Source organism: Phoca vitulina, unplaced genomic scaffold, assembly GCF_004348235.1.
Source record: "Phoca vitulina isolate PV1807 unplaced genomic scaffold, GSC_HSeal_1.0 scaffold81, whole genome shotgun sequence".
Taxonomy (NCBI): domain Eukaryota; kingdom Metazoa; phylum Chordata; class Mammalia; order Carnivora; family Phocidae; genus Phoca; species Phoca vitulina.
In genome coordinates, this window is record NW_022589784.1 from 288,055 (window position 1) to 315,774 (window position 27,720).

Consider the following 27,720-nt stretch of genomic DNA (forward strand, 5'->3'; position numbering starts at 1 on the left):
GCCGACGCGCCCGCGCACGCTCACGCAAAGCACGCAAGGCACGCACGGCGTGGGGTGGAGAGCGCGCGGGAGCGAGGCAGGCGGCGCGCGCGGCAGGCGCCGGCCCGGGCGACGGTGGTCGCCGAGGGACAAACTCGGCGCGGCCGCCTCTCGCTGGGGCTCCGGGCAGGGGGGCGGGGCCAGGCCTGGGCGACCAGGGGCGGGGCCTAGGAGGGGCGGGGCCTATCTCCTTGGCAACCCGGTTCAGGGAGCGGGGGTGTGGCTGGGGGCGAGGCCCGGCTCGGAGCTGCGAGGAGGCCGGGGGGCGGGGCCTGCTGGGGTGGGGTCGAGCCCCTCCTCTTCTCCAAAATAGGCAAGTTTCCACTTCCCTCACTGTATCTCCCACCTCAAGTACCACCGATCCATCCCCTCCCTGTTGTGGCTGATGCGGGGCGCCGGGCGCGCTCTCACCGCCGGGCCTTTGCACTGGCTGTGCCCCTGCCGGGTGCACCCCAGACACCTGCGTGGCTGCCCTCACTTTTCCCCAGTCTTTGCTCGAATGTCTCCCCTACTGAGATGCCCTTCTCAGTATTTCCACCTGATAAACGGTAGGGTCGGCCCCAAGGAGAAGGGATGTTTGTATCTCGTTCCCAGCTGGACTCAGGACAGCGCCTGGTACATAGGTAGTCCATAAACCCTCGTTCAATGAACGCAGAGGAGAGACCCATTCCGGGGTCGAGGGAGGGCTGCCCTCCGTGTCACAGTATGACCCATGGGAGAAGTGAGTCTGAGGCCCGCTGGGTGTGGCCTTGTTTCTGAGAACGAAGGAAGCCTAACCTCCCCCCCCCATCCCACAAAATTAATCAGCAAAAAATTCGTTATCACCCAGCACAGGCTGGGATCAATTCTGAGGTTAATTCCAGCCCAATCACGCATTTATTTATTTATCCACTCAACAAGACGTTCATTGAGAACCTGCTGCATACCAGACCTTGTGATGGGTGCAAGGACACAACGTGGAAAACAACTCAACGGGCAGTGAAAATGGCTCCGTGGCTCGGGGAGACACCCCAGCCCCATGAGATTGAGCCAGGGGATGTGTCCCTAGGGTGGTGCTGGCTCTGCCTGGGGAGACAGACAGACGGTTTCCTAGGGGAAGGGGCATTTGAGCCAGGGCTTTGAAGAATGAATAGGAGTAGGTTGGAGTTGGGCTTCCCACAAAAGGGGGCATTGGAACCAGAGTGCCAAGCAATTAAAAATTGGAGCCTGTGTATAAAGGATCTTGAATGTCAAGAGGCTAGGGACAAGGACTTGTCTGCCAGCCAGTCTTGGCCCCCTCAAGGTTCAGGGGTGATTCCAAGCCATTCCTGCTGTGGATGGAGAGCATGCTGGTCCCATCACTGGGAATCCAGGAAACCCCAGGTCCAAGGAAGGGCAGTTTGCCTCAGGCCTCTCATGCCCAGCCCCTTGCTCATTTCACACCACAAACATGTCCATGCTTTCATTCTGCAGAAGTTTATGAGGTATCACCCAAGAGGCCTGTGTTCAAGCCCCACCAAGCCTTGCTGGCTGTGTGACCCTGGGTGGGTCACTTAATTCTCCATACAGATGGCAGAACCTGCCTCCCAGAGTTTTGGGACTGGATGAGGCTTGGAGCACACATGGGTACCCATGGCAACTCCTGGGTCCTCACCGGACCCTGCTGCCTGCCCTAAGTTCATCTGCCCCGGCCCACCCTTCCCCCAACCCAGCCTCACTGGCTCCCTTGGGTGGGCCAAGCTGCAGCTAACCTCAGGACCCTTGTCTGGTCACGCCCTCTGCTGGGAGTGCCCTTCCCACTGTCCCTTCTCTTTCCCTGCTTCTCAGGAGGCTGCCCCAATCCCTTCCTGAGGGAGTCCCCTCCCATACTGCACTCTGATGCCCAGCACCCTCTTTCCTTCTCCTACAGCCATCCCTAAATCCAGGAGTTATCAATGGCATCGCCTAAAACAGGAGACCAGTACTCAGCCTACAGTCAGTGTCCCATAGATTCTTGAATACATGAATAATTAGTGAGTCCCTGGGGCGCCTGGGTGGCTCAGTCATTAAGCATCTGCCTTCGGCTCAGGTCATGATCCCAGGGTCCCGGGATCGAGCCCCACATCGGGCTCCCTGCTCGGCAGGAAGCCTGCTTCTCCCTCTCCCCCTGCTTGTGTTCCCTCTCTCGCTGTGTCTCTCTCTGTCAAATAAATAAATAAAATCTTAAAAAAAAAAAAAGACATTAAAAAAAAAATAGTGAGTCCCTGCTGGGTGCCGGCCCCAGGCAGGGCTCTGGAAATGCAGTAGGAACAAGAAACCAGGGTTTTGTATATTGTAAAACGAAGAGCTCAGTATGGGCCTGAAGTTGAATCTTCCCGCAAGCATCATGATGTGAGGACAATTGAGTCCCCATTTTACAGTTGGGGAGACTGAGGGAGCACACAAGGTCATGCAGCAAGGCCAGGCCTCGAGCCCGGGGCCATTGGGCCTCTGTGTCCTCTGTGTGGGCCCTTGCCTGCTGGCCACCCTGGGGCTGCGGCATCAGAAGGCCAGCACTCAGGCCGTGTCTGCGTATAACCCAGTGGCTCTGGGGTTCTGGGGCCCTCAGGCACCCATTCGTGGCCAGGGCCCTGCACAATAAAACACAGGTGGCTCCTGATGGGTTTCCCAGCATTTCCTTGAAAAGGCTTTGATAGTGGATTATGGAGGTAGGGTGGCACCTGGCCCCTACAGATCCCCCCCAGGACAGGGCCATGCCTCCCCCTCAGACTTCCCACAACACGGTTGTGCTCCCCTCTTATTAGACACTACCGGACAAGGACAGACAGCCCCTCCGAGACGGTCTTCCATCTGTGAAATGGGTCTCCCTCCTGCCTCCCAGGGCGGCTACCTCTGTAAACGGCAGCTGTCTAGTCACCAGACCTTTGCGAGTGCCTTCCCCTCTGCCTAGAGCATCCTTTCCTCCCGCTGCCACCATGCTGAGTCAGGAGCCTCGTGGGCAGAGGGGAAGTTGCCCTGACAGTCAGTCTACACCCATCTGAGTTTCCCCCCTGGGCAGGTGACTCCTGCTTTTGCTAGGTTTCCTTGCCTGTCGCCCAGGGACACAATAGCTTTCTCCTTCAGGTGGGGAGGATTCAGGAGGTAAAGCCTCTCCTAATCCTCTGCCACGTTCAGCCTTTTTTTCTGGCGTTGTAGTGTGTTTTGATCTCAATTTTGGGCGAGTGACCATATTCAAACTTCTTTTCTAGCTCATTTATTTTTCCAGGTGAATGTTAGGACCTTCTCTCAGGTGGGACAATTCCATGGAGATTACGACTGAAGCTGCATTCAACTAAGTGAGCTGGTAGCATTAAGTGCCCTGTCCTGGCCCAGATGGCCAGGTGTGCGCTCATGTACTCACCTACTCAGGTTCAAATCAAGCCTCAGGAAGGGGTCTTGGGGAGCTTCGGGCCGGAGAGAGTGATTACCCAGGTTGCAGGCAAGAGACTGAGGCACTGAGCAGGTCAGGCACCGCCCCACTGGGCAATATTTCTACTTATGCAGGTTTTGGGTTTTTTTGGGTTTTTTTTAATCTTTTATTTGTATATTTTGAGTTATGCCTTTTTTCCCTTTTTATGTATATTTGTTGGTTTATGTTTTTTAAAATTTCTATTTTTTCATTTTATTCATACACACCCAGGTGTCTGTCCAAAAGCAGGCTGCTCCTTTAACCCGAACCAACAGCACTTTACCAAACAACGGGGTAATCAGTAGGAAAGACACAGAGCCGAGGTCAATCTGCAGCGTCAGCCACGTTGGCTGCTCATCTCCATGTTTCGTCTTCGTTCCGCATCCCGCTGTGTTGTCAGTTCTTCCCCCTGGGACATTCCTTGGCCGTGACCTTGACACACTGGCACGGGCTCGAGTCAGGCCAACGGAGTGCTCATGCCTCCTCTTCCCGTTCACAGTCCCGTCCCCGAAGCAAACACAGAGGATGGGCCAGGAGGATGAATGGATGCACGAAGGAGAGGAGGAAGGGACGAGGTCCCCCGCTGCGCGAGTTCGGGGTAATGGGAAAAGCCCCGATGGGGGACAGCGTGGCGGACCGCAGCGCGCTGTCGCGTCCCAGGGCAGACCAAAGCCCGTGGGACCTCGCTGTGCTGAGCCGGCCGATAAATAACCCACGAAAAAGGGCAGCGGCCACGGACTTGTGCTCACGTCACACCGGGAACTGTGCCCTGCCACCTTGGCGGGAATGCCTCGACTGTCCCCATTTCGCGGGAGGCGCAGGGTGGCAGCTTCCGGCCGGGAAGGGGGTCCCCCCACCCCCGCTCCCCGGGCGGCGGCGGGGCCAGCAGCCCCCCTGTCCACGCCACGCGTGGCGGCGGGTTGCCCGAGGGCCCGCCGCGGGGACACGGCCGCGCGCAGCAGCGCGTGTACGCACGGCCGGCCGCCCGCGCGCCCGCGCTGAGCACTGCGACCCCCGACACACCTGCTGTCGGCGGCTGAGCCCGCCGCAGGCTCCGGATCTCCAGCACTGCGAGCTAACCATCTGTGCGGCTGGACTGGCCCTAATTTGTTAGAGCAGCAAACTGGAAACTAATACCTCCAGCTCTCGCCGGTCACATGCACGCTCGCTCAGCCCGGCCGGGTCTCCCAGGCCCCACCCCAGCAGGCTAGCTCTCCAACCATTGGCCGGAGCTGGGTCACATGGTCTCATCTAAGCCAATGGCCAGCAAGAGGAGTGGCCGACATTACGTAGGTCCTGTTCGGCCTATCAGCATTCACCTCTGGGCTGGGGGTGGGCCCTACCTTCAGTCGCAAATAATACTGCCTGCTTCCTGCACAAAATCCGTTCCCTTTGCAGGGGAGGGGATGGGGAAGGGGCCTTGGGGATGGCGTGGAAGAGTTGCCGCGGGAATGGGCTTGGATTGAGCAGGAAGGGCCCGGAACCCAGGCTGAAAAGCCAGGACTGTCTAGGGGCCATGGGGAGCCACGGGTGGCGTTTGAGAGGGGAGGGCAATCCCATGAAGGCGTTATGAGGCCCAGCTCTGATCAGGGTTCTGCCATAGCATCCACCACGCCCGAGTCTTCAGTTGCTGCCTTGGCTATCAGCATCACATGCCCTATTAGAGAACCCGCAAGGCTTTGCTTGCCAGAGCCCTGACCGTTGCAGGTCCTAGTGCGAGGGCGGTAGATCTTAAGTTGGTGTGGAGTCTATCCCAAGCCTTCTTCTGATTGAGGAAGGTGGGAGGAAGTGACCCTGGGAGTTCTGGGGTTATATCCTGGAGGCAAAGGTTGGCACTTCAGGGTATGCGTGGTTGCTATAGCCCCTGCAGATACGCTGCTCTGGATCCTAAAGGCTCCACTTGAATAAAATGTAAACGGGCTTAATGAAAGCTGGTTTTGTCCACTTCAAGTGACAGAAACTCAGCTTAAATGGACTTCATCTTATTGGGGTGGAGGAATTCAGGCACAGCTGGATCCAGGACCTCCAATTACAGTACAGGGAGTTTCTGCTGCCTCTCTTGGCTTAGTGTCCCACTGGCCTGGCTTTTCGCTGGCCATTGGTAGGAGCCACCTGCAGCTCCAGGCTCACACCCCTCCGGCTCAGGCAGGAAGTGGGTGTCTCTTTCCCAGAAAAAAAAATCTCAGAGCTGACTCCTTCTGGTTTGCTGAATGCCAGATGATCCTAATTGGTTGAGCCTGGGTTGGTGCCCACTCCTGGGATCATTTGGGCTGGGAGCACAGGAGGTGATTACTCCAAGGAAAATCTGGTGCTGGGACCAGAAGGGGGGGATGCCAGCCACAATCTGGGGGCTGGCTGTCATTGTCCAGTCCAGAAGAGGAGGGCCCTGCCCCACAGCTCAGCACATGGGTCCTGGAATCCTGCTTATCTGGTACTGATGCCAGTCCCAACACTGTGGGGCTTTGTGACTGCCAGAAAGTCACTTTCCTTCCTCCACCCTCTGTAAAATGGGTGCGTGTCTCATGGCATCAGTGAGTGGCAAAGAAGACTCATCATGCATCTTCTCTGCACAAACACCTATCTGCTAATTAATAAGAATCTGTATACACATGTCATGCCCCTGCTGTGCACCAGGCACTGTCCCTGGCATCCTGGCTGGAATCTGCAGTAAAGGGATCTGTGCCCATTTTACAGATGAGAAAATGGGGTACAGAGCGGTCACACAAGTGGCCTGGCCAAGGTGGCACATCCTGCACTGGGCTTCCACCGGAAGGCTTCCTGTCCCTCCAGGCCTCAGGGTCACCTCCTTGGAGACCCCACAACCTTCCTGCTTCCAGGGCCTCTGTACTGCCACCTGTCTTCATACTTGCGTTCACTCCCTTGTTTGTCTCCAGCCGATAGGGACCCTATCACTGAGGCACCAAGCCCAATTTGTGGTGCCTGCCTATTGCTGCTGTGACAAATTGCCACAAACATGGCGATTTAGAACAACACAAATTTTCCTCTTCTAGTTCTGGAGGTCAGAAGTCCAACACGAGTCTCACTGAACTAAAATCAAGGTATCAGTACAGTTGCATTCCTTCTGGAGTCTCGGGGCAGGGGGCATTTATTCCTTGTTTTTCCAGCTTCTATTTTTTTTTTTTAATTTTTTGAAGATTTTTTTATGTGAGAGAGAGAATGAGAGTGCATGAGTGGGGGGAGGAGCGGAGGGAGAGAGAGAATCCCAAGCAGACTCCCCACTGAGTGAGGAGCCCAACACGGGGCTCGATCCCAGGACCCCGAGATCATGACCTGAGCCGAAGTCAGTTGCTTAACCGACTGAGCCACCCAGGTGCCCCAACGAGTGCCCTCCTTAATGTCCATCACCCACCACCTCCCTCCATCAACTCTCAGTTTATTCTCTACAGTTAAGAATTTCTTAGGGGCGCCTGGCTGGCTCAGTCAGTAGAGCATGCAATTCTTGGTCTCAGGGTTGTGAGTTCAAGCCCCATGTTGGGCATGGAGTCTACTTAAAAAAAAAAAAAGTCTTTTATTGTTTGTGTCCTCTCTCCTTTTTTCCCCTTTCCCCTATGTTCATCTGTTTTGTTTCTTAAATTCCACATATGAGTGAAATCATATGGTGTTTGTCTTTCTCTGACTGACTTATGCTTGTCCAGCTTCTAGAGGCCACTCACATTCCTTGGTTCAAGGCCCCTTCCTCTACCTCCACAGCCGGCAATGGCAGGTCCCATGCATCTCTCTGACCACAGAGGGAAATGGTTTCTGCTTTTGATCTTCTGATTCCACTGGGCCCACCTGTGTAATCTGGGACCCTCTCCCATCCAAACGTTTAAGGTGGGCTTTCTCTTACCCATAGCACAAACATCCTACCACTTTTGTTCCCTCAACCCCTTCCTCACCATTGTTCAGTCCAGTGCGATTTAAATGTCCTCCTCCTCTGAGAAGTCGGCCTTGACCTCCCCAGTCTGCATTGGGTACAGCATCCTCCATCAGAACCCTGATCACTCTGGATGGTCGTGGCCTGTTTTCTGTGGGGCCCGGAAGAGTGAAGCCTGGGGCCAAGGGGAGTCATGGGGGATGTCTGAGCTGGGGAGGGGCCTTATGTTAGACAGCCGAGGTAGGAAGTAGGCTGCAGGGGATGAGGCTGAGGCCAGTTCAGGGTGGAGAGAAAGGCATGAAAAGGGGGCTCCCCAGAGAGGGCCAATGACTTGCTTTAGGTCACCCAGCACGTGGCCTCTGGGTTGGGGAGATGTGCCAGGTCGGGGGGTGGGGCAGGAGGCTGCTGGCAATCACCCTCAGTTTCGAACCCACGCCAGGCTGACAATAACCCTTTGGTTTGCACAACCCAGGCTGGGGCGGCTGAGCCATGGCAGGGTCAGGTCTCGGCCAAGGTCACAATGTCCAGCTCTTGCACACCCTGGATGAGAACATAGGGTCCCATCCCTGCCCCATTCCCCAACCAGGGGAGAATCCCTTCACAGAGAGGTCAGGGACAGGCCAAGACAGCTGGGTGTCCTCCCTCAGTGCCACTAGGCAGGAACGTGGCCCTTGGCTACTGGTGGGGGCACATGGGTCAGGCTGAGCAGCTGAGATGGAGGAAGGGGTCTAGGCATGGCATATTCTGGTGGCAGATCTCGTGCATATGGAAGGTCTGTGTTGTGCGGTTGCAGGGATCTTTGGCTTCCACATCTGGGGCGGGGGAAGATGCAGGAATGGGAGGTGATGCGGTAGCATCATCACCCCCATGAAATACCCCATTGCTCTCAGTCTTTTTTATTTTCCTGAAAGCATTTACCACTCTTTGAAGTTATACATTAACTTGTTCATCTATGTATTTTGTTTCTATGGCCCCTACAAACCATGGGCTTGGTGATGACAAGACCGGGTCAGCCTTGGTCACCCTGGTACCCCAGCACCCCCCAACAGTCCTTGCCATAAGGAGATGGTCATTATTTCTTTCAGAGAGGGGCTGAACAGGACCCATGAGCATTTGGAGAATGCCCTGACAATTTTGGGGGGGAGCCCCAAAGATAGGAGGGCTGAACTCCAACATAGGAGGAGCATCTGGCTGCCCCAAGGCCCCAGTGGATTCAATTCTTTCCAGGGCCATTCTGATGTCTGATATCACTGTCATAAACTGTGGGAAGGCTGGGATTCTGGGTGGTCAAGGGCTCCAGATATACAGAGCAGAGAACCCGAGGAGAGGAAAAAACCCTAAGCCAGTAAGTGCTTTTCGATGGGGCCTGGGAGGACCATTTGCAAAGGTCTGGGAGGGGAGGGGGGTTGGTGCCGTCTCCCAAAGGCCAGGCTCAGGGGCCACACTCTGGAAGTCTCTCGGAAGGCTCACTGCTGTCCCCGACGCTGGGGCCATTTGTGGCTCTGGGTCTCCTGCTGCCGCAGCCCGCACCCCTCCGCCTCTGCTGCCACCCAGCCCCGGCCCATCCCCACTCGCTCACACCCAGCCGAGCCCACTGGCTGCAGCGGCCAAGGGGAGTGCGCCGGGGGTGTGAGTGGGTGGATGTTGCTGGGGCTGAGGTCTCTGGAGTGTGTGGGCGCGTAGGGGCGGGGAAGAGGTCAGGGGCCCAGATCACACTTGCGCCACATGAGCGACCGCTTGCAAACCACGACGTGATACACGGATCCGCAGACCCGCTCCCCGTGGGTCTCCAGTTAGCTCAGCCACAGCCCTCCGGCTGAAGACCCCCCACACTCACGGTGAGCCCCGGAACTCACACCCACCACCGGTTTGGCCCTCTCGCGCTGGCCACAGGGACACCTTCCCAAATTCTCGGGCTCCCAGGGCGGACCCCCGCTCCCCACCAGCTGCCCTCGGGGTGGCCAGGCCCAGCCTCTGCACACACCGTGCGCGACACCGCCTCGCGCCCCGCCCCGGCCCGGCCCCGCCCCGCCCGCAGCCAGCGGGACCTTTATAGGGAGCGCCCGGCCGCGGCGCGCTGGGAAGTCGGTGCCGCCGCCCTCCCAGCCGCCTGCCCGCCCGCCCGCCCGCCCGCCAGCCCGCGCGTCCGACGCGGGGGCCGCCGCCGTCTCTGCGTCCGCCATGCGTCCCGGGACGCCGGGGCCACTGTGGCCACTGCCCTGGGGGGCCCTGGCTTGGGCCGTGGGCTTCGTGGGCTCCGTGGGCTCGGGGGACCCCACGCCCGGTGAGTGGGGCGGCCGGAAGGGGCGGGCGGGGTGGGCCACCCACGTGGGCCTGCCCGGAATGCGGGCCTTGGGGGAGATGTTGGGGGGCGCGGCGAGGGTGGCAGCTGGTGATCGGAGGCCTCCTCAGGTTCAATCTGGGAGGGCTTCAGGCTCCCCTCCCCCAGCCCCAAAGGGCCTGAAGGAGGGTCACCAGGAGGTCAGCAGAGCAGATGTGGCTCTCTTTCACAATTGTCATGAGTAGTAGTCACCATGACTGCTGACATTTATTGAGTGCTTAGTGTCCACCCCCCGTCAATCCATAATAATAGCCCAATAATGTGTGTACTCTCATCATGCCCATTTTCCAGATGGGGAAACTGAGGTGCAGGGTCACACAGCTTGTAAGTGGCGAACTCAGGATTCGAACCTGAACCATGTGAGTCCTGAAGCCCCAGAGAGGCAGGGCTGGGTGGCTGGACCCTGGACCTCCACCTGAGGTTTCAGATCTTCTCCAGGTTTGGCTTAGGCAGATGGACTGTTGGAATCCCATACCTGCCACTTGTTGGGGGATGCCAGGCAAGGAATATCCCCACTCCCGGCCTCAGTTTCTCGTTTTGTAAGTTGGGTGCCAAGGTGCTGGGCTCCCAGAGCTGGTCCCTGTAAGGCGCTCAGACAGTGCCTGGGAACCAGTGAGCTCTCTGGGATGGGGGCCATGGCCACTCCTGCCCCCACTTAAGGGTGCAGGAAGGGAGGGCTATCAGCCTGCCTACCCCACCCGGCAGCCCCACCCCAGCCCTGCTCGGAGGGGAGAGCTGAGCCCCCTCCCCGAAGGCCGTGTCCCCAGGGAGATGGTGAGCTCATGCAAGGGGAATGTTCCCAAGTTGGAGTGAGTAAGAGGCGGGCCAGGCAAGGGGGGGCTGCCAGGCGAGGGGGGCTCTGTGTGCCCTCGGGCGCTGTCTAGACAGAGGGCAGAGGCGGAGAGGCGGCTCCAGGGCCCACTGACCCTGACATGTCCAGCTCTGGGTGTTTGACTGGTTGGGCAGGATGCCAGGCCTGGGCCTGGGGGCCTGGAGTGAGGGAAGGTGGGGAGAGCTTCCCACCATGAGTGGGGGTTGTAGCTCCTAGAGGACGAGGAATCCCAGAAGGATGGCAAAAGGATCCAGAGCTGAGCTGGGATGGGAGCACCCGTGCAGGTCTCTGCCCCTCCTTCCCAGGTTGGGAGCACGTCATCCGCTCTGTAATTACTGAGCACCAACTGTATACATCCCCCAGGGCTGGGAGCCGGGTGTTGGGAGTGGCACAGGAGGGCACCTCTGGTGTGGTAGTCACTGCCCCCCTTGTCCACAGGTGGTGTGTGCTGGCTCCAGCAGGGCCGAGAGGCCACCTGCAGCCTGGTGCTGAAGACTGACGTCAGCCAAGCGGAGTGTTGTGCCTCCAGCAACATTGACACCGCTTGGTCCAACTTCACTCACCCGGGGAACAAGATCAGCCTTCTGGGCTTCCTGGGCCTTGTCCACTGCCTCCCCTGCAAAGGTGAGACCATGGGCATCAGCCACAGGCCAGGGTCACTGGGACAACTGAGAATGAGCTCCCCATCTCAGGGTATGCAGAAGGAGGTTGAGTGTTTGTGGAAGGAATCCAGGGTTCAGAGAGAGGCTGGGGACTTGAGGTTCCCAGGCCTCAGCCTCCATCTGTTGAGGATTTGGGAAGAAGCCTCCATCTGTTGAGGACTCCCCAGCTTGGTTTCTAGCCTCTAGGCCCTTGCTCATGCTGCGTGCTCTGCCTGGGTGACCTTTCCCACCTGCACGCCACCTGGGAGAAGTACACTCGACTCACACCTAACTCCGGGGAAGGTGGATTTTCCCAACTGGCCATTTGGGTTTGTCACCACCCCCCCCCCCCCCACCAGTCAGTGTTCCAAACACTTAATCTGCCCATAACCACACAGATTCCAGGGATCTGTGGTGGGACCACAGATGCATGTTTAACAAGCATGTGCCTTCTGGACCATGTTCTGAGGAGTGTTCTCTGCTGCCTCCTTCATCAGACTAGGAACTCCTTGAGGCCAGAATGAATGAATGAATGAGCCAAGACATATTCTCTGCCTTGGAGAAGGGGCTGGGGACCCTCCCAGGCCTCTCTGGTCCGGGCCAAACCTGCAGGGGCCCAGAGGTGGTGTGGGGGCATGGCTTGAAGGAGGTGGGCATTAGTACCAGGGTGTTGGGGCATCATTAGGAGTTTGCCAGCTGAGGAAAGTATGGGATCGGGTCCTAGTGGGTGGGGCCAGGGCAGGGAGGAGGCTGGAGCTGAGGGCCAAGCTGAGAGCCCAGCTGGCCACTGGGATGTGATTAATCCCTGATCAGCCTGGCTGGGTGGTCTTGGACTCACTGCCATGTGCCCTGGCTCCCTCTAGAACCTCCTCTGGGTTCTGGGAGGAGGACAGACTTCAAAAATTGCCTGGCCTGGGCATAAGGTCCAGGTCACACACACACACACACACACACACACACACACACCCAGCCCCCCCACCCCCATCCCCAATCTCATCTGGCCTTGGGGAAGGCAACTCAGTTCTCCCACTTCCGTTCCAGCTTGTGAAGCCACCCAGGGGGAGTGTTTCCAGATGTGTGTGCGGGTAGGCAGCGTGGGAGGTGCCCAGGTGCGGCCCACATGCCCTGGCAGGGGTGACATGGGGGCGCCAGCTCACCCGCTCATTTATGCTCATGCTCCGCCAGTCGGCCTCACCTTACGCACAGGGAAACTGAGGCTGAACTCAAGAGCTCGAGTCTGCCCTCCAGGCCCACAAGCAACAGAGCTGGGGGGGGGGGGGTCCATCTGGGGACTGGCCTGAGTTTTTGTGCTGAGGACCCCTGGCTCTCCTCCGCTCACAGCTGTGACGGGCCCTCAGTTTCCCCCTTTTGTAAAATGCTGACAAAATGGCATCACCTCGTGGCGGAGTGGTTGGGAGATTGCAATGAGCCTGGGAGGGCCTGTAAGACGAGCAGCTCATTAATGGGTCTGGGTCTGATCTGCGTTTCCCAAGGTCTGGGGAGGGGGGTGGTGGGTGGGGGGGAGACCCCAGAGAAAGAACTGCCCTGGTCAGACCTGTTTCCCTTCCTGAGAAATAGGGCTGAAGGGGCAGGGGTAACCCCTGATTCAGGGGGCTCGGGATGTGGGAAACCCCCTCCCCAGGAAATGAGCCTCAGGGCCTAGTGCCAACGCCCCGCCCTCCCCGACGCCTCCTCCGGGTTGGTCCTGGCAGGCAGACGCTGCTCGTCCTCCCCAGACGGGCGCATGGACGGGGTGGGGCCCCCCTCCGCTGACGCAGCCGGGCCCCCCGCCGGCCTTCCCTTCACGGGGCGTAAATCAGGGAACAGACGCCAGCCCGAGCGGGTGGCCCAGCTGCGGAGCGAGAGCGGGCCCGGGCCCTGGAAGCTCGTTCCTGAACCCCTAGATTCCGGGCAGACACCCCCCCCTTCCCGCTCACTCTGAGCCCCGCCTCCAGACAGAGCCCAGCCTCGACTCCCGGCCCAGCGGGCCCGGGGCTGATCTCGTCCCCAACGGATCCGGCACCCAGACTCCGAACCAGTCGCCCTCGCCCGTGCTCCCCGACTCCGGACCGCCCCCCACTCAGCGCGGCCTCTAGCCTCAGAACAGGGGGCGGGGGCGCCGTGGGCTCCGCGGACCTCCGGCCTCGGCCACGCGCCCCCCCCCCACGCGCGCGTGCCCTGTGTCCGCAGATTCGTGCGAGGGCGTGGAGTGCGGCCCCGGCAAGGCGTGCCGCATGCAGGGGGGCCGCCCGCGCTGCGAGTGCGCGCCCGACTGCGCGGGGCTCCCGGCGCGCCTGCAGGTCTGCGGCTCCGACGGCGCCACCTACCGCGACGAGTGCGAGCTGCGCGCCGCGCGCTGCCGCGGCCACCCGGACCTGCGCGTCATGTACCCGGGACGCTGCCGCAGTACGTGGGGGCGGGGGCGGGGCCTACCAACCAGACTCCCGAGAGGGCGCCGCTGGATTGGGTCAGCTGTGGGGTCGGAATGAGGAAAAGCGGGGTGGGGTTTTGGAAAGGGAGGTCTGGGGCTCACGTGGGGTGAGAGATAGGGGTGCGTGACTCAGGGCGGGGCTTGCGGGTGCAGCCCGAGGGGCGGGGCCTGGGTGTGGAGCGGGTGCGGGCGGGGCGCGCGGAAGAGGCGCGGCTTACGGCGCGGCCGGGGGCGGGGCCTGAGGGTGGGAGCGGCCGGACCGCGCCCCTGACCCGCCCCGGCGCCTCGCTCGCAGAGTCCTGCGCGCACGTCCTGTGCCCGCGGCCGCAGTCGTGCGTGGTGGACCAGACGGGCAGTGCTCACTGCGTGGTGTGCCGCGCGGCGCCCTGCCCCGCGCCCTCCAGCCCCGGCCAGGAGCTCTGCGGCAACAACAACGTCACCTACATGTCCTCGTGCCACCTCCGCCAGGCCACCTGCTTCCTGGGCCGCTCTATCGGCGTGCGCCACCCGGGCAGCTGTGCAGGTGCGGCGCGGAGCGGGGAGCAGCGGCGGGGGCTAGCGTCCCGCCCCTCTCCGCGCCCCCATTTCTCTTTTCGTCCCTCCCACTCTGCAGGCACCCCTGAGCCGTCAGATGCAGAGTCGGAGGAGGAGGAGGAGAACTTCGTGTGAGCCTGTGGGGCCGGCTTGGGCCTGGCGTTCAAGGCCTCCCCGTTTTATTTATTGCCACAGCCGAATCTAATTTATGTCCCATGGACGCTCCCCAGAGCCTGGACCGGGACCACCTGGGGGGGCCCGGGAGCCCCCTGACAATATCTTGGAAGGATTGCGGGGGAGGAGGCCTGGGAGTGTGGCTGGTGGGTAGGGCTCCCACCGCAGGTGCCGTGCTGCCCAGGACGACCCCATGCTGCTTCTGCTCTAGGGGATAACTTAATTATCGCCACCACCGAGAGGGCTGGGGACTCACCCCTGCTGGCAATTAATGAAGAAGCACCCCAGTCTTCTAGACTACAGACCGGGAGTGAGGAAGGGGTCCACGGCCTGGGTGTGTATAAATGAGCCTCAGAACCTACCCAGGCCTCAGATAGGCCAAGGAAGCAGCCACTGTCCCCACCCAGCTCAAGAACTCCAGGGTTTACCTTCCCTCCTGCCCCCATTTCCCTAGTACGTCCTGCGGGGGCCCCTTAGAAAAGCCCAGCTTGTCCCCTGGAGTGGGTGAGGGGCTGTGTGTGTCTCCTGACACAGGCCTTGGGCCAGCATCAGCCCAGAGCGGGGCCTTATGTCCAGTGGTGCCCAGTGCACTTAGGGCAGGACCCAGTGGGGCACAGGAGCCCCTGCTCACCCACTGGCCCGGGGTGGGGTATATGTGCCAGGACCCACTCTACCCTGCCTCCTGGAGCCACGTGTCTGAGCGGCACCCCTAGTTCTGGCTGCCCCATCCACAGGTGAGGTCCAGACCAAAGCCCCTCAGTCCCGTGAGACTTGCCCTGGCCAAGCCTCTAAGCCCAGTTCCAACTGGACCCTCCTCACCCACCAGCCGGCTCAGGATCTTGACACCAGCCAGATGCTGGCCTTGGGCCAAGTCCCTGCTTTCTCTCTGGGCTGTTGCTTGGTGTCCCTGCCCCGTGTCTGCATGTGGACCAGAGGGTAAGGCCACACGTGGTTGGCCCAGCAGGCAAGAGTCCAGCTCTGAGTTTGGGGGAGCCGCACAGGAGCGGTTGTGCTCCGCCTCTCCTAGCCCCTCAGAAGTGCCTTACCTGTGACCCTGAGAAGTGCCCTTGAGTAACGGGTTCACCCGAGCCCCCCGACAAGGCCATCTCCCCTAGCCTGGGGTCCTGCCTCACCAAAGAAATAAAGACTCCACTTTGGAGTGTCCAAGCCTTGGTTTGCCCCTCTCTCTCTCTCTTTCTCTCTGTCTTTCTCTCTCTGAGCCTCTGTGCTGCCCCCCTTTGGTAGTGGGTCACCAGCCAGGGGCCTGGGGTGTTGTTAGGGTGGTGAGTGGGGGGAGACCCCTTCTGTCTCTGGGCCTCAGTGTCCACCTCTGGGCAGTGGGCAGCAGCCAGGGAGACAGCTGAGGACAATAATGTGCAGAGCTGGGGGGGTGCGGGGAGAAAGCCTTTCTAGGGCAGGAGAAGGAAGAGGGGATCAAGATGGCTTAGGGCACCCCCAGGAATCCCTCTGAAGGCACCCCCAGGAGGCCTGGCCTAGAAGGGTTGGGGGTGTGATAATAGCAATAATACAATTAATGATAATACGACAATAACACCAGCTGGGACTTACCCAAACCTTGTGACAAGCCGGGCACCGTTTGTTGGAAGCACTTTTCAGACAGTGAGAACAGACTGCACGTGGAGCCCGGCCAGCCTGAGGCCCCACCCTCTCCCGGCCTTGGCTTCCCCACCTATACGTGGGTGTGGTTAGCTGGAGGCTGAAGGAGTGCCACACGGGGGGCACTGTGTGGGCAAAGGCCAGGAGGCTGCGCTGGCTGTGGGCTGTGGGTGGGTCAGTGCGGGGAGGGTGGTGAGGGGCCTGGGTCCTGAAGCAAGCGGCTCATCGTCACTCAGGGAGGCGGTGGCACACTGGGCAGACCCTCGGCCACACCAAGGCACAAGAGAAGCTCGAAAGAACGTGGATGGACCCTGGAGATGAACCATCCTGTCTGGTTATTCAGTTAACATTTTATTTGGTCATTTTGGCCCTTTGGGTTTGGAACTGATGCCCTCTCCTACCCCACACCCCACCCCATACATGCCAGGCTTCCCCGGGGCTTGGGGGGCCCGTGGATGACCTGCCCTGGCCATGGGATTTCCGGGGAAGGAGCTCTTTGAATCGTTTGCCATCTCATTTGTATACCCAGTGCTGCTGTGGTTCCGGCCACTCCTGCAGGGACCCGGTGGTCCTGGGCAGGGGGCTGGGCCGGGGTCCTCGAACCACATCCCATATCCAGCTCACGAAGGCAGACACCTGCGTGTACACGTCGGGGGTCTTGGGGTCGCCGCACCAGAGTCCAGAGAAGGAGACAAGGCCGTGGGCTTGGTTCCTGCACACCAGGGGCCCCCCAGAGTCCGCCTGGGGGTGGAGGGAAAGGCAAGTTCAGGCGTCCATCTCTGGGCCTCTTTCCCCGAAGGAGCTTCTGTGTGCAAATCTGATCAGGACCCTTCCCCGCCTCAAAACCCTTCCATGGCTTCCTAGTGCTCTTCCAGCAAAAACGATACTTAACAGCCTTCAGGGGCTGTGAGCATCTAGCTCTCACCCACCTGTCTGTCCTCCTTTCCTTTCGTTTTGGCCCTACCAGCCTTCTGGGCTGTTCCTGAAGTAAAGCAAGCTTGCTCTAGTCTCTGGGCTTTTCCATATCCTTGAGACCTGTTACTGCCCCCTTTCAACACTGCTGGTATAGATATACAAGTCTGCAGTACTTTGTGCAGTAGGCGACCTGCACAGCTGTACATGGCAGCCCTGAGATGAGTCTCCGCCTGGCATGCCTTCCCTCAGATCTCCTCAAGACTCCTTCAAATCTCAGCTCAAAAGGTGCTCTCCTCAGAGAAGCCGCCCTGAATACTCACCCTAAAATTCCTGCTTTCTCCCCTCCTCTCCCCTCCCCAGTCCTATCACCCTAACTATAATCTAAAATCAACTCTGACCCTACGAAGTAGGTACTATTAGTGTGGCAGTTTTACAGATGGAGAAAGGTCCAGAGAAGTGAGGTGACTTTTCCAAGGCCACACACCTGGGAAGTGGCACAGTCTGGATTTGGACCCACACAGCTGGACTCCAGAATCTGTGTTTTGAATCACTACACTCTGCCTGGAACAAAAAATCCTCCAGGTTGAGTTTCTCCCTCAGCATCAGGGCCAGGGCTGCCATTAGTCCATACAGGGTCTCAGGAGCAGAAACTCCTTGATCGAGATGTGTACTGCACCCCTACTGAATATTGCTTATAGATACACGAATCTGTAGCCCTTTGTGCAGTGCACAACCTGCACAGCTGTACATGACAGCCCTGTGACCTTGGAAAATTCTTTGTCCTTCCAGGGTCTCAGGTGAGGTCTCATCTGGTCTCAAAAGTGAGCTGGGACTTAGTTCCCAAGACTCTGCCCATCTCCAGCCCTCTCTGTGGGCCTCAGTTTCCCCATACCATAGGCAGGCAGGGTGGAGACAAGTATCTTACTGAGCAGAAGCCACGCCGCCGGCGGTCCCCACTTTGGGTGCAGAGCATGCCAGGGTTCAGCTGGCCCCTCCAAGAGCTGTTGCAGATGTCCAGGCCCAGCACGCGGACCTCAGCCTCCATCAGCCCGGGCGGCAAGTCCTCAAAGTCAGATATGGAGCCCCAGCCAGCCACCTGGCACTGCGCGCCAGCCTTGGGTGGCCTGGCACCTCTCCGTGGCAGCTTCAGCAGCCCCACTGCAGGACCCAGGACAGCAGAGCGGTTCAGCTGCAGAGAGACTGCTGAGTTAAGGCTTACCTCCCGACCTCCTGCCTCGGTTTACCCATCATGACACCTGGTCTCTTCTTGGCCTCATGGAGAGAAATCAGTAGCAGCCATCGGGCCGTCAGGAGGCCCTGCCCATCAGGCCTCACCCCCTCAGACCAGGGCTCTGGCCTCCCCTGCTGCCAGAAGTAAGTGTCCTTCTAACCAGCATCTCCCCAGATTGTAAGCCCTCCCATGTCTCCCCATTGTACTTGGGACAATACCGCTTGCCTCACCATTCAGCCCTCCCCTCCAGGCAGAATGAACTTACCGTCATTCCCTGGTCCCCCCACCCCACTCCCCCACCCCTTCAGGCTGGAACACCTTTCCCATCCAGCCTTCAGGTCTCAGCTTAGATGTCACCTCCTCCAGGTGACAAAGCTCCCCTCTGAGACCAGATGAGACCTCACCTGAGACTAGACTCCCAGGGTAGGACAGAGCCTCCTCGGGGCTTCCATGTGCCCCTGTCAGGGCCAGTTTACTCAGCTGCCACCCTGTTGGACTGGAGGCTCTAAGGGGACCGGCCCTGGGGCTGTCTGTTCATGGCTATAGCCCCAGTTCCCAGCGCACAGCTGGTGCTCAATCAATGTTTATGGAATGAATGACCCGGGCCCCCGGTTTTGGTATTCACTCACTCCTTGTGGCCTTGGCCCTGCCCCGACCGTACCCCAGCCTCGGTTTCCCCAACTGCATAATGGGATGGGTGAGCTGTGGCTTCCAGGTTTTGAGGTTTCACAGATGAGCAAAATCCACATGTGAGCTTTGGCCACTGACACTGCTGCGCCCTTCTAATCGTGCCGAGAGAACACGGCACCCCAAGCCCTCCTGTTCCCAGGGACCTGTTTCTGTCATGTGGAATGTCCCTCTGCTTTGGACATTCCCCTTTTCTCCACATTTGGAGAGCAGGTTTGAGGTGTTTTCTCGTTAAAACGGAGGTCCTGGGATGCATGGAATTGAATTTGGGGCACCTGAGTGGGAGATGTGGGGGGTGCCCCCCAAGCAGGAGGGGCCGTGGGGGGTCCAAATGGATGCACCCTGTGTGAGCAGGGAGGGAAGCTCACATTTACGGGAAGAGCTGCTTCCTGCGCAGAAACCCCGCAAAGGGCCCGGGGAGCAGGGACTGGAGTATCTGATGCCCTAGGGTCTCATCTGTTCTGAACATCGAGGCCTGCTGTGGGCCATAAATGGCCACAGGAGACAAAAACCCCTGTCCTCCCAGTCTGGAGAGGAGGCAGTGAACAATGGTGAAGAAGCAAATGTTTTCAGCAGTGCTGGACCCAGGATAGGTGGGCCAGAGGGAAGGGATGGGGAGACGGCGGGGGCTGGGGCAGCTTGCAGAGGGGGCCTCCTGAGAAGGGAACATTTGAGCGAAGACTTGAGAGAGTTGGGGGAGGGAGAAAGCCAGGCAGTGTCTGTGGCGTGTCCTGGAGCGAGCCACAGCCAGTGCAAAGGCCCAGGGGTTCGAGCATGCCGGAATGCTGACAGCTCAGTCGGCCCTGAGTCGGGGGCTGAGGGGAGAGTGGGAGGCACGGAGGGCAGAGGAGAGACGTGACCTGACTTGGGTGCTCACGGGACCCTTCCAGCTGCTTTTCAGACATGTCCGTCAGGCCGTCATGGGGTGGCCACGGACAGGCCAGACCTGCCTGCATCCAGTGTCCCCCCGCCCCCAGCTCACCTTCAGCAGACAGATGTCATTGGCATGCGTGGTGGGCTGGTAGTCCGGGTGCCTGATGAGAGCCGAGATGCCAAACACCTGCTGTGTCGGCTCTGGAGCATGCAGGTCGTGAGCCCCCAGCACTACCAGGCCCGTTCGGGGGTCCCTGCAGGGGGAGGGGGGCTTGAGAGCAAGACTGGGGCCTCGGCCTCCCCCGTCTGCAGAACGGGGGTGTGGCAGCCCGTGTGATCCTGGCGAGAGCCCTGTGATCATAATCGTGTATCTGCATTCCCGCTTCAATTATGGGATTTACCCAGATCGTCGGAACATTAATGTTAATCAGTATTATAACAAGGTACTTCGGATGGACGTAATGCTTGCTATATTTATTATAATTCCCACCTCAGTTATAACAGTACCTCCGACACTTTCAATATTAACGTCAGTGGTTCTTTAACAAGGTACTCGGGATGGACGCAGGGCTGCGCTCCTCACGCACCAAGCCCCCCCACCCCACCTGCTGTCAGGTAAGCTGCCCCTGCCGAGGACGTGGGGGCTGGAGCAGGCCCCAGCGTGGGCTCACCTGTGGCTGAAGCAGTGGGCCGCGGAGACCACCCAGCGGGCACGGAGCAGGAAGCCTCCACAGCAGTGCTGGCCCTCAAATTTCACAGACGCCATGTAAGGCCGGGAATGGGGTGTCACCTCATGGCCCCCGATGATCCGGGCACCCCAGGAGCCTGCGGGCAGGGCAGGACTGCATCAGGATGGGGCAGGAAGAAGGGTGGTGGGAACGGACGGCTCAGGCACCTGCTGGGGCGGGGGTTGGGTGGGGGCCAGCAGGTCGAGATGGGCTGGAGGCGAGGAGCCCAGGGAAGGTCTCCAAGTGTGTGCTGGGAGGAGTCTGGACCCCAGAAAACCTGGGCCTGGGCCTCCACCCTGGTCCCCCATCCCGGCGACAAGCAGGGCAACGACCCAGAGGGCTGAGTAGCCACACAGGCCGGGGGCTCTCACCTGCGGGCCTCATGGGCAGTGTGAGGACCACGGTCAACAGCAGCAGCTCCCTGGCCCCAGGCCCCATGGCTGTCACAGGCTGGTGGCTCCCTCCAGAGCTCAGCAGGACACGGCCCCCACCCTCACCCAACGGCCCGGGAAGGGGGAACCTGGCTGTGGCCTGTGGTCGGAGGTCGGCCCGGCCCCACCAGCAACGCCCAGTTCTGCACTGGAGCTTCCGAGAAATCTGATAACTCCCCTGCCACAGGAAGAGTGGGCGGCTCAGGGGCTGCCTGCCTGGGGCGAAGCCCGGCTCTGGGGGGCCCTGTGACCCCAGCAGTCACTTACCCTCTCTGTGCCTCAGTTTACCCAGCATCTGCCCACGGCACGTATGCAGGGAGCTTCCTGCAGCACCCAATACAGGGGCGACAGGCATAGGGCCCGCGGCTGCCCGCTGGGGGTGTAGGTGCCGGCTCTGGCTGAACGGGGTCTATCCCCCATCTGCAGCCCCGCGCAGGCTCAGGGCTGTGAGGACAATAAGATGGGCCTGTGATTGTTGCTGCCTTGGTTGCATTTATCGAGTGCTGACTGCATACCAGCCTCTGGCAGGGGCCGGAGGCAAGAGCAGGACAGTGCCCCCCCCATGGTGCTGATGTTCTGCAGGGTCACGGGGTGTAGGTCTGGTGATCTGGGGTCATGGCTGATGCACAGTTCTGGTGACTAGAGAACATAGAGACGGACAGGGGTCACTCAGGCCCGTGAGGCAGAGGGTTCTGCGGGGTCGGGAGCAACGTGCGAGCGGCAGGGCCTGGGGGAGCCTCCGGGACACACGTCCCCTTGCAGAGGCTCTGCTGAGACCAGAGCCCTCGCCCTGCCCCACCCACTGGTACCGCTCAGCATGTGCCCGACCCAGGACACAGAGGTGGAGACGTGGCGTGGGCGTCTGCAGAGCCGGGCTCCCCGCCCAGTGTGGAGGACCCAGCAGAAGAGGGTGGCTGGGTGTCGGGGTGGGGAAACTGCGGCCCGGGGCCAGTGTTTCCACCTGGAGGGAGGGGCTGCCGGGTGCCAGGCTCACCCCGTACACGGCTCACAGTACCTGGGGCAGGGGGAGGTGCAGAGCCCGTCTCCCAGGACGGCCCCTGGCCAGTGGACATCCGGGCCCAGACGAGCGTGGATGCGCGCTGCTGGGGGGTCATCGCAGCCTGAGGTGCTGTGCCAGCTGGTCACCTGACATAGCAGCCCTGGGCGCGCATGGGGGGCGGTGTCCAGCCTGGCAAGGGTGTGGGGCAGGTAGAGAGGAGAGCTGATGGGGGCTGGAGGTGGGGAGAGACCCCCGGGGGCAGAGAGGGAGGGAGGGAGGGAGGGAGGGATAAGAGCAGGAATGGTGGCACTGAGGAGGAGGAGGCACGTGGCCGCAGTGCACTCCGGGCTTTGTTCTGAGCCCCTCTCTGAGGGAGGGCTCGTGCATCCTCCCTCCAAGGTGCCCTTCCCAAGTCCGCCTGCCCAGCCCCCTTCAGGCGCTGGAGGTGGTGGCCGTCCAGCCTGCGCGGTGTCAGGACCCCGCCGAGGGTTCAGGTGTATGTGTGAGCCCCCACAACTGCACCGAGGGTGCTGACGTTCCTGGGTTAGGAGGTGTGGGGACGGGGCTCTAAGGCTTGAGCACCCCAGACCTGCAACCCACCCCCAGCCCCTCTCTTTGGCCCCGGCCACTCACCTGGCCACCTTGCAGTGCATGGCCATGCAGCACGGCTGGGAAGATGTCCTCACCAGCTGCAGGGACACCATGAAGGGCCTCAGTGGGCACCACCTCACAGCCCCCCACGACCCCACCTCCCAGAGTCCTACAGGGCACAGCCATATGAGTGAGGAGCCGCGACCACACCCCCAAATGCCGCCCAGCCTCCCACTTGCCTGGCACGTCCAGTGTGACATGCCACCACACACCGATTCTCTGACAGTTCTGGGCTCAGAAATACAGAATGGAGGGCTGGTGTCCCCTCCTCCCCCCGCGGCCCCCGGGAGACCCGGCTCCGGCCTTTTCCTGGCCCGCGGCGCCCCCTCCATCCTCACCGCCAGTAAGGCGGGGTCTGCCCGTCTCTGGGACTCCCACCCTCTGCCTCCCCCTCGTGAGGACCTCATGAGGACACCGGGCCCCCCGGGAACCCAGGGTCACCCCCTCCTCGGGGGCCCTGACAAGGTCCCCTCTGCTGCGTGAGGGGACACGTCCCAGGTCCCAGGACCAGGACAGGGAGGTCTTTGGGGCCATGTTTAGCCCACCCGAGTTCCATATCTCCTGAGATTGCTGTGTGTCATCATCCCCATTTGACAGTTGAGGGATGAGGCCCAGAGTCTTAAAGGCAGCAGGGCAGGGGTGGACAGGTGGGCTCGGGGGAGCCGGATTTTAAGCCCGGTGAGGCCCACCGATCCGGTAACAAGTGAATGTCATTCGAAGCTCCTGTGTCTGTGGTGACAGGTCAGGGCTGTGGGAGGGGCCAGCACAACCCTGAGAACCTGCGGGGAAGAAACCCCAGGGTCCATGCGGTAGCCCTCTCCGCTCGGGTCGGACCCCGTGTGGCCACCCAGAGCCCAGCTGCCTCGGGCAGGGGATGTTTCTTCGGGGGACCATTTGGGGGCTCTGTCTGCTCTGGACCACTGGGGCTGTTCCAGACCACACGCCCCTGGGGGGCTGGCGTGAGTGTTCCCCAAGCTGCAGGGGTCCCAGAGCCCCCTGGGGAATCAGCGTTGTTTCTATCCCTGTGACTGATGGAGAAGCTGATACACAGAGAGGGTAAGTGGCTTGGCCAGGGTTGCACAGCAAGGGAACGATGAGGCCAGCATTGCTGCCTCTGCCAAAGGCTGATTCTGCCCACAGCCAAGCCCATTTCCTTCCCATCCAGGGAACGCTTGTGAAACAAATAACGGTCCTTCCTGGTCTCAAACAACCAAGCTCCCCAAAGCTCCGCGGAACGGGCGGGGGGTCCCCGTTTCCATTTCCCAAACTGAGGCCCAGAGAGGGGAGCCTGACTTGTCTGGGCTGCGCAGCGAAGGGTCTGAAACCGAGAGCTCGGGACCTGAGTACTTGACGGGTGTCCCCATGGAGGATTTGGGTGGCTTTCCCAGTCGGAGGGGACTCAGCCACGTGATGGTGGTGGTGGCGGCAGTGATGGTGATAGGTCCCTCTGCTGAACATTTACTTTTGTTATTGATTTGTGGGAGCTCTTTATATGTCAAGGAGTTTAACTCAGGGTCAGATGAATTTCTTTTTCCGAGCAACTATCAGGTGCAGAGCACACAGGCTCCCCTCACCTGCGAAGCCTGGGGCTCCCAGGGCCCTGGCACAGGCCAGGAAGACAGCGGGGGTCATGGCTCCTGGCATGCGGCTCTGTGCCGGGCCTGACCTGCGGTTCGGGGCCATGAAGCTGGGGAGGGGGTGCTCTGGAGCCTCTTGCATCTGGCTCACCCCTTCCTGGCCCCTTTAGGGGGCTTGTGACATTTGAAGTTATAGCACCAAGAGTTCCGGAGGGGCTGGCCCAGGTGGGGGTGCAGGGGGCCCGGTGGGAGCCTCCAGGCCCGTCTCAGCAGGCTCACCCCACCACTGTGTGTAAAGAAGATAACAGCGAGAACCACGATTGTCATCACTGTTGACTCTCGGTTCCCTCACCCTGACACACATCACCTCCTGTTCTGACCCACAACCCAGGGCTGTTGTCACCTCCACACAACAAATGGAGAAACTGAGGCACAGCAGAGCACAGTGATTGCCCTGGGTCACTCCTCGAGCCCTGCAGGCTCCCACAGATGCTTGCTGAGTAACCACTGGGAGTTGGGCCCCAGGGCCACGAGATAAACAGCTGCTGGTGCAGGAACGGCAGCTCCAGGGTATTTATCCGGGTCCCCTCGGACCCAGCCCTGAGGGGGGTATACATCTGCGTTCATCACTCAGCCCGGAGCCAGTATGCAGTCGGTGCTCAGTCTGTGCCCAGCCCCGTACCACAGCCAGAGTGGCAGGAGAGGTGGGGGAGTGTATCAGGAGCCGCGGGGCATTGGAGAAAAGCTCCAGAGCTTCCCGGAAGACCGCAGCTACAGCGTTGGAGCCCAGGGACCCTGCTGCCCGGGCCTGTGACCTGGCCCCTGAGAGCCTCGGCCGCTCAGCGGAAGAAGGGCCCGTAGCGCGCTGAGGCTCAGGATCAGGAGATGCCTAGGACGGGCTCCGGCCTCGGCAGCATCCCTCGTTTAACCCACACTTTATTTCTCTCACGTAATTTAATGAGCATTCCAAGGAAATCACTTCTCATTTCTTGAAGAGGGCGACGGGCTGCCTCAGGAGTAAACACAGCCCCCCACCCCCCAGTGACGTCCTGTATCCCACGAGCGCCTCTCCGGACTCCAGGCCCTGGTGAGTGTGGCACTCCCGTGCACCTGCCTGCCTCTCATAGGCTCTCCTGGCCCCGCACCCAGAGGCCTGGCAGAGAGCTGAGGAGGGCGTGTGCAGGAGTGAGCGCCGCGCACACAGGAACCAGTGGGTAAACTGAGGCTGGGGGCCCAGAGCCCCATCACCTCTGCCCCCCTTGTCTGCCCTCACGGCTCCAGGTTTCCTCCTGGGGAGGGCTTTGGGGGAAGCAGTTCGGCCACAACTGGGGTTCCCAGAGCCGCCCCCACATCTGGGGAACAGGTGACTCTGGGGCATCTCTGAGAGTATCAGAGAGGGGTCGGCAAGGGGCTGGGTGCCCGGGGCGCCCCTTGCAGAGCTGAGGAGGGCCCATCTGCACACGGCACTGGCGCCGTCCTCCCCGCGGGGGAAGTCAAAGTGGATCCTGGGAGATAGGAAACCACTCATCCCGTGGGTGTTTATTGAGCACCTGCTGTGTGTGCTGGGAATGCAGACAAGTCCGTGCCCGGGTGGACCAGGTAGATGACATCATCTGCCAAAAGTATTAAGTGGTACAAGGGTGGCCAGAGAAGGACAGGGAAGGGGATAGGGCTTTAAAACAGGGAAACGGAGGAGACCCAGTAACAATGGGCAAGCCGGGAAGGTGCTCCTGGAGGCGGGCACAGCGCGTGCTGACGCGGGATGTCTGGATGTGGGGTGGGGGAGGTGAAGGGAGGGCCAGGCTTGGCAGGGCTCAGCTGGACCAGGGAGCGAGGCCGCAGGGCCCTGGGGAGCCACAGCAGGTGTCTGACGGGGACAGGTTAGGGCGGAGCTCTGGAGTGCACCGAGGAAGCAGGCAGACGCGGGAAGCTGCGGGGTGGGGGCGGGGCGGCACGGACACAGGCCTGAGCTGGGGTCAGAGCTGGGGGAGGTGAGGGCATCTCGGACTCAGGCACAGGGGAGGAGGGGGCTTTGTGGGGTGAGAGCCCCCTGAAGTCCCAGGGCCCCAGAGGATGTACAGGGGCGACAGGAGCTCAGGGCAGGGCAGGGGGTGCTGGGCGGAGCCCCGGGGCTGGCCACGCCCAGCACAAGCGGGGGTGGCCAAGGAAGGGGGAGAGGGGAGAATGTCATCATGGAAACCGTGGGTGCACGCGACCCAGACTGGGATGGGGGCTGCAGGGCACTGAGCAGAGAGGAGGGGAGATGGGTGACCTGTCCATGTCTCAGGGAGAAAGTTCAGCTCTGGCCCCCTGTGCGCCCCGCCCTGGCACACCTCCCGGCCCTTGCCTGACACTTCTGCCACCTGGGATGCCTGCCCACCATCTCTGCCCCACCCCCGTCCCGGTCCCCTGTGGCCCCACCTCCAGGCTGGTCCCCTGGAACACACCTGAGACTGTGGGTGTTGGAGTCCGTGTTCTGGGACCCTGAGAGGACTTTGCTTTTGATCTGAGGGAGGCGGGCGCCCTGGGAAGTTTAGGGTGGGGAAGGGACCAGAATATGGGGAAGGGGACCATTGCTCCCATCAGCCCCTCCCCATCAATACGCTCTCCTCCTCTCCCTCCTGTTCTTGCACAAACCTCAAAACTCGCGTCATTTCTTTAGTAGACCAAAAACGCCCTGTCTCCGAGGACGAGGCTTCTGCGTCCCCCACACCTAACAGGGCCAGGAGCACAGTAGGTGCTGGAAGAATCTATGCGGGCTTAACGGACTTGGAGGCGGAGGGGCAGTGATGAAACCACTCCCAGCCCGCTTTTGCTGAGCACCTAGTGCAGGGTCAAATCTGGGCCCGCAGCACCTGCTTTAAAGTTTTATTGGCACTCAGCCACACGGATGCATCTGTGTATTGCCGCTAGCTGCCTGGACACTGCAATGGCAGAGCTGATTCCTTGCGACAGAGATCCTCTGGCCCGCAATGCCAAAAATATTTACTATCTGGCCCTCTACAGAAAAGTGCCAAACCCTGAGCTTGTGTGCTGGGCACTCTTCCAAGCCTTTCTGTATATTCACTCCATTAACCCTCCAGCAGCCCTAGGAGGTGGGGGAGGTAAGCCCAGAGAGGTTAAGAAACGGACCCAGGGTCACCCAGGCTCTGTGGAGCTGAGCTGTCACTCAACCCAGGGCCCCTGATACTTCTCGGGGCTTTTCCGCTTGTTCTAGGCTTGCAATTTCACCTCACTGTGCTAATGCTGAAGGAGTACACACGCGCTGTAAAGAGGGAGAGACAAAGACCCTCCCCATTGAAGGCTCATTCCAGGTTATTTCCCCGCTACACACACAGCCCTTTATTGACCACCTGCTGAGTGGAGGGAAGAATCTACTCCCCCCCACTGCAGACCCCATATGTGTTCAGGGCCAGGGGCTAGTGTTCTCATAAGAACCCGGGAGGTCAGGGCCATAGTCTGCATGTTGGTGGGGACAGGACCTGCCTCACTCCCAGCCCGTGGGGTCCACCTGGTGACGCAGCATGTAGGACTCAGGATAGACTACAAGGAGCCAGGGCGGCAGAAGAGCATTTGGTTGCCTCTTTCATCAGACTGTGCCTGCTCCCCACATCATCTGCCCAGGCCTCCCCAGGCTGTGGAGCCCCACCGCTGCCTCAGGCTGGGCCTCACACTGAACCCCAATGTAGGTGTCCAGATGCCCACCCAATGTCACCCTTGTCATCCCTCCAACCC

General features: G+C 60.4%; 2 protein-coding genes across 2 annotated transcripts; one reads left to right on the forward strand and one right to left on the reverse strand.

Moving 5' to 3' along the window:
- Positions 1–9,503: 9,503 nt before the first annotated feature.
- FSTL3 (follistatin like 3) lies at positions 9,504–15,445 on the forward strand. Its single transcript, XM_032394723.1, has 5 exons — positions 9,504–9,606; positions 10,934–11,119; positions 13,327–13,542; positions 13,863–14,090; positions 14,181–15,445. Exons 1-5 carry the CDS (start codon positions 9,504–9,506, stop codon positions 14,234–14,236), a joined length of 789 nt encoding a protein of 262 aa, XP_032250614.1. The 3' UTR covers positions 14,237–15,445.
- A 960-nt stretch (positions 15,446–16,405) lies between these two features.
- On the reverse strand, positions 16,406–24,040 carry PRSS57 (serine protease 57). The gene is made up of 9 exons (XM_032394549.1): positions 23,983–24,040; positions 22,391–22,446; positions 21,273–21,396; positions 21,025–21,081; positions 20,824–20,935; positions 20,270–20,440; positions 19,708–19,852; positions 17,733–17,996; positions 16,406–16,633 (listed from the first exon to the last, which is right to left on the reverse strand). The coding sequence occupies exons 1-9, from the start codon at positions 24,038–24,040 to the stop codon at positions 16,406–16,408; spliced, it is 1,215 nt and encodes a 404-aa protein (XP_032250440.1).
- Between the last annotated feature and the right edge of the window lie 3,680 nt (positions 24,041–27,720).